Source organism: Juglans regia, chromosome 4, assembly GCF_001411555.2.
Source record: "Juglans regia cultivar Chandler chromosome 4, Walnut 2.0, whole genome shotgun sequence".
Classification (NCBI taxonomy): Eukaryota; Viridiplantae; Streptophyta; class Magnoliopsida; order Fagales; family Juglandaceae; genus Juglans; species Juglans regia.
The window spans coordinates 4,487,706-4,499,327 of NC_049904.1; the positions used below are offsets into that span (position 1 = coordinate 4,487,706).

At 40.2% G+C, this 11,622-nt stretch overlaps 1 protein-coding gene across 1 annotated transcript; it reads right to left on the reverse strand.

Moving 5' to 3' along the window:
• Positions 1-1,636: 1,636 nt before the first annotated feature.
• LOC108988431 lies at positions 1,637-11,392 on the reverse strand. The gene is made up of 3 exons (XM_035689128.1): positions 10,904-11,392; positions 1,834-2,223; positions 1,637-1,774 (listed from the first exon to the last, which is right to left on the reverse strand). Exons 1-3 carry the CDS (start codon positions 11,390-11,392, stop codon positions 1,637-1,639), a joined length of 1,017 nt encoding a protein of 338 aa, XP_035545021.1.
• Positions 11,393-11,622: the final 230 nt, after the last annotated feature.

Here is an 11,622-nt window from a genome sequence, read left to right on the forward strand (position 1 = left end):
TTGAAAGAGCATCTGCTACCTTGTTGTCCCTACCCCTCTTATACTCAATTTTGAAGTCATACCCCATAAGTTTCGAAATCCATTTATGCAGAGCCTCAGTTGATGCCTTTTGCTCCAATAAATGCTTCATGGCCTACTAGTCAATTTTGATCTTAAAAGCTTTACCAAGCAGGTATCGTCTACATCTCCCCATTGCTCAAACTAAGGCCGAAAATTCCTTCTCATACGTGGATAGCAATAATGCCTTGCCTTTTAAAGTATTGCTGAAGAAGGCAATTGGTTAGCCTTCTTGCATCAAGACAGCACGCAATCCAACTTTTGTTGCATCACACTCTATAGTGAGCTCTTTTGAAAAATCTAGCTGCCTCAACACAGGAGGCTGAGATACAACAACCTTCAATTTTTTAAAAGCTTATTCAACTTCCTCATACCGGAAAAGGCATGTTTTTCAATAACTCAGTCAGTGGTGAAGCGGTGGAACCATAGTTCCTAATAAACTTTCGATAATAGACAGTAAGGCCAGAAAACCACCGCAATGCCTTAACTACTTTTGGAACTAGCCAGTCAAACATTGACGAAATCTTGGTTGGATCAGCCTATACTAAATCCCCATAAATCATGCGGCCTAAGTAATCAACTTTAGTTACAGCAAATATGCACTTGGATCTCTTTGCAAACAAACTATGCTACTATAGTCAAAACTGCTCTTAATGTGTAAGATGCTGAGAAAAATATTAAAGAATACCAACACGAACTTACTAAGAAAAGGCTTAAAAACATGATTCATTTTGCCTTGAAATGTGGCAAGTGCATTGGTAAGCCCAAATGACATTACTAAGAACTCATAGTGGCCCTCATCTGTTCTAAATGCAGCTTTAGAAATATCCATTTTTCTCACCCTTATCTGATGATAACCTGACCTATGGTCAAGTTTAGAAAAAATCATGGCACCATAAAGCTCATTAAGGAGTTCATCAATGACAGGAATATGGAACTTGTCCTAGATTGTTTCATTATTAAGGGCTTGATAGTTAATGAACATTCTTCAACTACCATCAGCTTTATTTACCAACAACACCGGTGAAGAAAATGGGCTTTGGCTAGGTCTTATAATCCCATTACTTAGTAGGTCCTGCACTATCTTCTCAATCGTAGACTTCTGATAGTGAGGATAATGATAAGGCCTCACTGAAACTGGCTGAGCACCATCCTTCAACACAATCTGATGGTCAAATGCTCTAGGTGGTGGTAAACCCACTGGTTCCTCAAAGACAGACTTAAACTGGCCAAACAACTCGTCCACTTCTTTCTGTAATGGATCACTGACCCCACTTGTTTCTATAGCCATCATTCGCAACAACCAACCTTGTTTTCTCACAAAAGAAGACTTCAACAAACTCAAACCAGGTTGTATTGCAGTTGACTCAACAATTAAACCTTGTAAAGAAAGCTTCTTGCCATTTACCACAAAGTGCATTGTCATATTAGTGAAATCCCAATGAATGGGACCCAATGTCTTGAGCCACTAAACACCCAACACAATGTCACACCCTCCAAGAGTCAGTACATGGAAAGGAACCAAAAACTTAGTCCCTTGAATTTTGATAATTTCCTCACACCTGCCTTGACTAAGGATCTAAGCACCATTTGCCACCTTCACTTGGAGTCCCACATCATTAACTACCTTCAAATTTGTTGCCTCTAGCACCAATGGATCCAAGAAGTTATGAGTACTTCCTGAATCCACCAAAATCTCAACAGAGAATGAGCTAATCTAACCCGACAGTTTCATAGCATTACTGTTAGTACATCCAGAATAGCATGAATTGAGACCTTGAGCTCTTTAGACCTCCCTTCATCAACTCCTTTAGCTTTTGGTACCAATTCTCCCACAACATTCTGTAACACCTCATCTTCAGCACTATTATCCATTTGTAACAAGTACACCGTTGAATTTTTGCACACATGACTAGGGTTCGACTTTTCATCACAGTGGTAACATAGTCCTTTCTTCCTTTTCTCATCCATCTGAAAAGAAGTGACCTTCCTAACTAGAGCAGTATTTCTTTGCACCTTACTAGTTGCATCTACTACGTTATCAGTAGGCAATTTGTCACCAAAAGTGACATTCTGATTCCAAGATCTCCTCGAGGATAAAACATACTCCTCTTGGATTTTTGCCAACCCAAATGCAGCCCCAAGATGAAGGGAACCAAGGTGGGCCTACTCTTAGAGATCCTTTGCAAGTTCCAGATGGGCCAATTACAAGATCAAGGGCCAAGAAGTTCAAGGAAGCAATGCAAGGATTAGTGCAATCCACTTGGGATGAAGCCAGCAAGAGCCCAACACTCAAGATGGGTTTGAAAGAAGGAGAACCAGTTTTGATCCATTTGATTCAAGCTGTGGAAGACATGACTTAGAGATATGGCCTATTGTTATTGGAGGCTTCCAATTTGGTTAAATAATTTATTTTATTAGTTTAGAATAAGTAGACTTGAAGATGCTTAGCCCACATGTCTTACCTCTTATGAACTACGTTTTTTGGGAAGGCCTTATCTTTTGGCCAGGGGCTTATTTGGAAAGTTATTATTTTAGGAACTAGGGTTTCATTAATTTACTGTAGCGTTACTGTAGCCGCGCATACTGTAGCTAGTACTATTCATCAAGGGTCATTTTGGGTAAAAGTGGTTTTATTTTGGCTAGGGTTTTGATTAGGTTTTGGTTTAAAAACTCTTTGTAGCCTCATTTGAAGGGTTAGACAAAATTGAATTTTAGTTGTGAGTTGAGTTTTCTCCTATTGTTCTTGATTGAACTCTTAAACTTATCAAAGGTAAATCACAACCTTTGTGGCATTCCTCCTTTGTAATCTAGGTTCTTAAGACGGGTTCTTAAACAGGTCTAGATTTTAATATAATCTAGGTTCTTGGAACAAGTTCTCATCGAGTCTTGGTTCTCCATCCGTTAACTTGATTTTGGCTTTCTTGGGGAGTTTTCAAATTGATTGTGGGTTCAAGGGATTTCATTCCCACAAGTTCATATCATTTGGTATTCAGAGCAAGGTTTCCAATCAGGTCTGATTCTATCTTTTATTTCTTGCATATTTAAGTCTAGGGCTTCATTGTTCTAGGATTGATTACAAAAAAAAAAAAAAAATAGTGGTGGCGGGCGGATTTCTTCACTATTGTTAGGGTTACTGAAATTCATTGTTCTAGGGTTTGTGTTGGCTTAAATCTCTTGTTCTAGGGGCTGCTGTATATCACTTGCCCTAGGGTTTTTGAGTTATTGTTAGGGTTTTCTCAACTGCTTATTCTTGATTGTGATCAAATCAGTTGGTGAAAAGAAAATAAAAGAAGAGAAAAGAAAGGAAAAGAAAAAAAAAAATCGTCCAAAAAAAAAAACATTTCGAGATTTTTTCTTGAGCCTTATCATCAAAGTGGGTGTATACATTATTCTAGTTGGTATCTTGTCTTATAGTTACTGTTTCATTCGTATAATTAATTTTCTTGATTCGCGTGCCTTTTTTTTTTTTTTTTCATTCCTTCCATATTTCTCTTGTTCTTGTTTCTTGGACCTAATTACTAGTTGGGATAAAACAAGGTTGCTTTGTCTTGATTGAGTCAATTAGTTCTTAAAGAACTTGAGTGGGAAAACTCTTGAGGTAAAAGGCAAGAGAGTGTGAGACTATTATCAGAAAAAAGCCAATTAAGAGTGAAACATGAGTTGAGTGTCATTATTCGAGTGTAAACACGTAAGGGAGTGTGTGAGGTTTACTTTTTTTTTGCCCCTAACATTCTTTTGTGTAGCACCTGTTAATGTCTCATCGGAGTAGCGCATCACCAAGGGGGAGAGCAGATAACTCATCCTTTGTGTTGCAAGCCATGCAACAATAGTTTGAGCGGTTGAACTTTGTGTTGGGTGAAGTGAGGGATAGGTTGGATCATCAAGAAGCAGTGATTAGAAATCTACATGGTGGGAGGGATACGAGGCGACTTGAGCATAGAGTTGAAAATGAGTATGAGAATGAAGGAGATGGTGAGGATGAAGAGGACTTAGCATCTGAAGTTGGGTCGGGTGGAAATAGAAGAGTTAGGCATGAAAGAGGATTTGAGGGGAGTCTAAGGGGTCGAGATGGTGTAGATAGAGACCTTGGTAGCATCAAAATGAAAATACCATCTTTCCAAGGTAGAACTGACCCTGAGGTTTATCTAGAGTGGGAGAAAAAAATAGAGTTAGTGTTTGATTGCCATAATTACTCTGAGGAAAAGAAAGTGAAGTTAGCGGTAATTAAGTTAACTGATTATGCTATTATTTGGTGGGATCAATTAGTGACCAATAGGATGAGGAATTATGAGAGGCCTATAGAGACATGGGGAGAGTTGAAAGCTCTCATGAGGCGGAGATTTGTTCCTAGCCATTACTACAGAGACCTTTACCATAAATTACAACATGTTACACAGGCGTCTAGGAGTGTGGAGGATTACCATAAGGAGATGGAGGTGGCGATGATTCGGGCTAATGTAGAGGAGGACCGAGACGCCACCATGGCTAGATTTTTGAGTGGTTTGAATAGGGACATAGCCAATATAATTGAATTGCAGTATTATGTGGAGATAGAGGACATGGTGCACATGGCTATGAAGGTGGAGAGGCAGTTAAAGAGAAAAGGGACAGCAAGGTACACTTCGGTTTCTAGCACTACTTGCAAATCGAAATTGGATAGGAATGATCCAGCTGAAGTAAAGAGAAAGACCGAACCACCTAAGGGAAAAGATGAGGGAACTAGCAACAAACCTAAAGTAAAATCCCAACCTTCACGGGATAGAGATATTAAATGTTTTAAGTATTTGGGTTCAGGGCATATTGTTTCTCAATGTCCAAATAGGAGGGTGATGATTATGCGTGACAATGGGGAGGTGATGACTAAGAGTGAGGATGATAGTGATGAGGTGCCCGAGTTGGTTGATACTAGTGATGATGATGGAGTGGTATACCCTGTGACAAGTGAGTCTCTTATTGCCAGGCGTGCTCTCAATGCACACATTAAGGTGGATGATGCAGAGGAACAGAGAGAGAACATTTTCCATACTAGATGCCATGTCAACAATAAGGTATGTAGTATGATCATTGATGGGGGAGTTGGACTAATGTGGCTAGCATTACTTTGGTTGAGAAATTGAATTTACCAACCTTAAAACACTCTAGACCATACAAATTGCAGTGATTGAATGATTGTGGAGAGGTTAGGGTGGATAAACAAGTGTTAGTTACTTTTTCTATTGGCAAGTATCAGGATGAGGTGCTTTGTGATGTTGTGCCTATTTTGTTGGAGAGGTTGTGGCAGTATGATAGGAGAGTGACACATGATGGGTTCAAGAACATGTACAGCTTTGAAAAGGAGGGCAAAACAATTAAGCTTGCTCCTTTAACTCCAAGCCAGGTCTATGAGGACCAATTGAAATTGAAAAGTGAGGTTGCGCAAAAAATAAAGAGTGAAAATGAGAGTGATCAAAAGAGAAAGAGTAAAAATGAGAGTGATCAAAAAAGAAAGAGTGGAAATGAGCATAAAAGAAAGAGTGAAAAAAGAAAGTAGAGAGGTGGCTGAGAGTAAAGAAAAAAGAGTGGAGCCACGAGAGAAAAAAGAAAGAGAGTTTGTCGAGAGAAAAGGAAAGGTTAAAATGAGTTTCTATGCAAGAGAGAGTGAGGTTAAGAGGGCTTTCTTCGCAGATCGCTCTATGATTTTTCTTGTCTATAAAGAGTCTTATATTACTCTTGATGAAACTAACCAGTCTCTTCCTAGTTTGACTGTTTCTTTGTTGCAGGAGTTTGAGGATATATTCCCAGAGGAGATGCCAAATGAGTTGCCACCCATTAGAGGCATTAAGCCCCAGATTCATTTTGTGCCCGAGGCTGCCATTCCAAACCGACCAGCCTATATGAGTAATCCAGAGGAGACAAAGGAGCTTTAGAGGCAAGTTGAGGATTTGGCCCTTGTACAGTACCAGTGCTACTAGTGCCAAAGAAGGATGGGACGTGGAGGATGCGCGTTGATTGCAGGGCGGTCAACAATATCATGGTAAAGTCTCGCCATCCCATTCCTAGATTGGATGCTATGCTTGATGAATTGCATGACTCATGTATTTTCAGTAAAATTGATCTTAAAAGTGGGTACCATCAAATTAGAATGAAAGAGGGTGATGAATGGAAAATTGATTTTAAGACTAAGTATGGGCTTTATGAATGGTTGATTATGCCATTTGGATTTACAAATGCACCCAGTACTTTCATGAGATTAATGAACCATATCCTACGTGCATTCATAGACAAGTTTGTGGTTGTGTACTTTGATGATATCTTAGTGTATAACAAGGACTTAAATGAACATATTGAGCATTTGAGATATGTGTTTGACGTGTTAAGATGTGAAAAGTTGTATACTAATTTCAAGAAATGTACCTTTTGTATGAAAAAAGTTATTTTTCTTGGTTATGTTGTTAGTACAAAAGGTATTGAGGTGGATGAAGAGAAAGTTAAGGCCATCAAGGAGTGGCCAACGCCAAAAAGCATCACTGAGGTAAGAAGCTTTCATGGCTTAGCTAGCTTTTATCGGCGTTTGTTAAAGACTTTAGCACCGTTGCTGCACCACTCACTGAGGTAATTAAAAAGAATGTTGGGTTTCATTGGGGGGCTAATCAAGAGAATGATTTTGCCACTATTAAAGAAAGGTTGTGCTCTGCACCTGTGTTAGCATTATCTGATTTTAATAAAACTTTTGAGATTGAATGTGATGCCTCAGGAATAGGGATTAGAGCTATTTTGATGTAGGATAGGCGGCCCATAGCGTTCTTTGGTGAAAAGCTAAGTGGGGCGTCCCTGAAGTACCCTTCTTATGACAAAGAACTTTATGCTCTTGTTCGTGCATTAGAGACTTGGCAGCACTACTTGTGGCCTAGGGAATTTGTGATCCACACCGGTCATGAATCATTGAAGCATCTCAAGGGTCAAAGTAAGTTGAATAAAAGGCATGCTAGATGGATGGAATACATTGAGACATTTCCCTATGTCATCCGTTACAAGCAAGGTAAGGAGAACATTGTTGCTGATGCTCTATCCCGAAGGTATGTACTTCTTACTTCTATGAGTGCTAAAATGCTTGTGTTTGAATATGTGAAAGACATGTATGCCGATGACGCTGATTTTTCTAATGTGTATGTCGCATGTGATAAGGCGGCATTTGGTAAGTTTTACAAGCATGATGGTTATTTCTTTAAAGAAAGCAAACTTTGTGTGCCAAGTTGTTCTATGCGTGAGTTATTGGTGCGTGAGGCACATGGTGGGGGATTAATGGGACAGTTTGGTGTCGAGAAAACTTTAGACATTTTGTATGAACATTTCTTTTGGCCTAAGGTGAAGAGAGATGTTAATCGTATTTGTGGAAGGTGCATTTCATGTAGAAACATAGTTGACTTGTTTTTTCGGGAGATAGTGCAACTCCATGGTGTACGTAGTAGTATTATTTCTGATAGAGATGTTAAATTCCACAGCTCGGCCACCCTCAGCCACAGAACTCGCCGACTAGCACAACCCTGAGGCACCCACTCCATCCCGGTAAGCCCACGACCGTCGTCGTCCCCCTCTTTCGCTCGGTTTGTTTGCGGCTTGACTGAACCCCGCTCCCCAATAAAGACATTTTAGAATTTTTGAGGAACCAGTGTGCTACTACTAAACTTAAATATAAAAGCTTTTCCTCATCTGGAATTAAGTAACTAGCAAAACGGGAAAGCTCCATGAATGTCGTAGCATACTGTGCTACCGTCATTGATCCTTGCGTAAGATCCATAAACTGGCGAGCTCTCGACTCCTGAAGAGTTCGTGGGAAAAAGTGATCCAAAAAGATTCTTTTGAAATGCTCCCAAGAAATGGGGACTGCTTCCCCTAATTCCAACTGAACCAAAGCCCGAGTCGACTTCCACCATTTGTTTGCCATGTCAGTCAAATGGTACGTGGCATATTTCACCTTCTGATCATCCGTGCAGTAGAGCACTTCGAAAATCTGCTACATACGTTCAATCCAGCTTTCCGCATCTAAGGAATTCAATCTGCCATCGAAAGTAGGTGGGTGCTGGTGGGAGAACTGTTCTAATGTGCATCCTACTTGTGTGGTTCTACCTACCACCATATCACCATTGACCATTCTTTGAAAGAAACGTGTCGCTGCAGCAGCGAGTACTTCTGAATTATCATATTGTACGATATTGTTCTCAGAGGGGGGTACGCGTGGTCTTCTTCCACGAGGTGCCATTCTAACATGCATGTTTTAACAATGTCAATCAAGATGCATTCAACTACTAAAAGAAAATTTATAACATACTTACTGCAGAGCAGAACTTGCCTTGGGAGACCTTGGCCTAGACATTTCTTTCCTTCATTCTCTATTTTCCAAACATTTAAAAAAAAAAAAAAAAATTTCTCTCTCTATTTTGAAAAGTCTACAGAATCTTTCAACCTGGCTCTGATACCAATTGTAACACCCCGCTCCCCAATAAAGACATTTTAGAATTTTCGAGGAACCAGTGTGCTACTACTAAACTTAAATATAAAAGCTTTTCCTTTTTTTAACAACGCGCCAGATACGAAAGAATTCCATAAAATAAAAAATTTCAATAAATATTGAAAATCCAAAATAAAGTCTGCGGAAGCATGTATTAAGAATACAGAAGTCTTATGTGCTTATCAAAATAATTTATTTAAACTTTAAACCATAGAAATAGTCATAGCAAAATCTGTCTAGGCCTCAGCCTTGCCTCCAGAAGTCAAGTCCTGTCCTGCAGTCTCATCTTCATAAATGTCATCCCCTGGGGGGTTTAAAAACATGAAAACAAACTAAAATGAGTCGAATACTCAATAAGCAACACATCATACAGTAAACATAATAAACATAAGGTGTCTTGAAAAAGCGTGCATATTCATAAATACATGCATAAATAACATGAGCATGAACATTAACTTATCTTTCACTTATCATAGGCTGTTACCCACTGTTGACCCCCGTGAGTTAGGGTTAACGAATCTAAATAGATTCCGATTCCGCCCCCCGGGCTCCCCCTATGTGGAAAGTGTAGTAAGAGGCATGCAGGGAAATGTTTGTTGGGAACCGGAGCATGTTTCAAGTGTGGGAAGGAAGGACACCATCTTCGAGACTGTCCTGGGAAGAACATAGCTACTACTCAAGCTACAAGAGATGGACAGAAGAATATGGCACCAGCTCGAGTTTTCTCCTTGGTACAGTTGCGTGACACCGATGTGCCCGCCAATGAGAACACAGGTAACTATTTTCCTCAATTAGAAATATTGGTTATTGATTGGAGTATTAGCTATGTAAGTTGTGGTATTCATGATGACTACTGGAAATGTTATAGGTGCTATAGGTAACGAAATTCAATCTTAGCATGAATTATAGGAGTTAGGATCTGAACTTTGAAGAATCTCAGGTTATGATTTATTTGAGATTATTATTGCATGTGGAGAATTTTCTTTTTAAATACTTTTCGCGGAATTATTATTTTTAGGCTTGAAATCATATTCATTATCGAGGCTTACAATTTTGGAGAATTAGCGAGGTGTAAGAACAAATATCAAAGGATTAAAAGTCAGGGAATAATAAGTTCGATTAAATGACCAAGGATTTTGAATAAAGACAACAAAAGAATGTGGAGAATTAGTACGTTGGTTGTTGAGTTCTAGCAAATTCCGAGGATGGAATTTTTATATGGAGGGGAGATTGTAACGACCCGACCCTATATTTTTTTAGGGATAAAATTTGAATAATTTTATTAAGGCTCTATCAATATTATTATTATTATTATTATTATTATTGTTATTATTTTTCCGTCCAAGCCCTTGAATCCTCTTCTTAATACAACTCCTCTTGCCGGATTTTTTTCTTCTTCTTTGAATTTCAAACAATCCACTCACATGCACGTCTCTTCCTTTATTTTTTTTCTCTAGGGTTTTCCACCATGTTTTTTTTTTATACACATACGAGAACTTTGATGGTTGCCGCAATAGCCCTCCATCACGTAGACTCCTCTCGGTGCTAGATTTCTACGCATGCACGGGCTTCATCCGTTTTCCTCCACATTCACGTTTCTCATCCTAGGGTTTTTCTCTTGGCTCTCATTTGGCTAGGTTTATAAATAGGTTAGGCCCTCCTCTGCATGAAGGAGATAGCCGCTGCCGCCCACGTCTAGAGACACTCACGCACACAGAGCACCTTTCTCAAACCTCCTCCCCTCAAAATCGCAACACGACTAGGAGCACAACCTCCACCACTTTCCCTCATATAGTCCAGCAGACCACCTCTCCCTCCACCGTAAATCCCAGAAAATAACTTCACTGCCGTGTTGGTCCACGTTCTTCCTCGACGCACAGAACCACTGCACGCCACCGGGAAACCGCGGCACCACCTTGCCGAAGCCAAGCAAACCACGTCTCAGCTCCTCCCTCTGGCCACCTCGTAGCCCAGCTAGCAGAACCACTGCACGGCCCGCCCTCGAAAAAGCCATAAACCCGTTGCCATCCTCCCCTGTTTTAGCCCTCAAAAACAGAGCACTGAGCTCTTCGACCGTAAGCCACAGCTCGGCCACCCTCAGCCACAGAACTCGCCGACTAGCACAACCCTGAGGCACCCACTCCATCCTGGTAAGCCCACGACCGTCGTCGTCCCCCTCTTTCTCTCGGTTTGTTTGCGGCTTGACTGAACCCCGCTCCCCAATAAAGACATTTTAGAATTTTCGAGGAACCAGTGTGCTACTACTAAACTTAAATATAAAAGCTTTTCCTCATATGGAATTAAGTAACTAGCAAAATGGGAAAGCTCCATGAATGTCGTAGCATACTGTGCTACCGTCATTGATCCTTGCGTAAGATCCATAAACTGGCGAGCTCTCGACTCCTGAAGAGTTCGTGGGAAAAAGTGATCCAAAAAGATTCTCTTGAAATGCTCCCAAGAAATGGGGACTGCTTCCCCTAATTCCAACTGAACCAAAGCCCGAGTCGACTTCCACCATTTGTTTGCCATGTCAGTCAAATGGTACGTGGCATATTTCACCTTCTGATCATCCGTGCAGTAGAGCACTTCGAAAATCTGCTCCATACGTTCAATCCAGCTTTCCGCATCTAAGGAATTCAATCTGCCATCGAAAGTAGGTGGGTGCTGGTGGGAGAACTGTTCTAATGTGCATCCTACTTGTGTGGTTCTACCTACCACCATATCACCATTGACCATTCTTTGAAAGAAACGTGTCGCTGCAGCAGCGAGTACTTCTGAATTATCATCTTGTACAGTATTGTTCTCAGAGGGGGGTACGCGTGGTCTTCTTCCACGAGGTGCCATTCTAACATGCATGTTTTAACAATGTCAATCAAGATGCATTCAACTACTAAAGAAAATTTATAACATACTTACTGCATAGCAGAACTTGCCTTGGGAGACCTTGGCCTAGACATTTCTTTCCTTCATTCTCTATTTTCCAAACATTTTTTTTTTTAAAAAAAAAAAATTTCTCTCTATTTTGAAAAGTCTACAGAATCTTTCAACCTGGCTCTGATACCATTTGTAACGTC

Coding starts and splice junctions, on each gene's coding strand:
- LOC108988431 (XM_035689128.1), bottom strand. CDS start 11,392: ATGGCACCTCGTGGAAGAAGACCACGCGTACCCCCCTCTGAGAACAAT. Junction 2,224..10,903: donor TTACGCAAGGATCAATGACG/GTAGCACAGTAT, acceptor CTCTAAGAGTAG/GCCCACCTTGGTTCCCTTCA. Junction 1,775..1,833: donor GGAGGTCTAAAGAGCTCAAG/GTCTCAATTCAT, acceptor CTGTCGGGTTAG/ATTAGCTCATTCTCTGTTGA.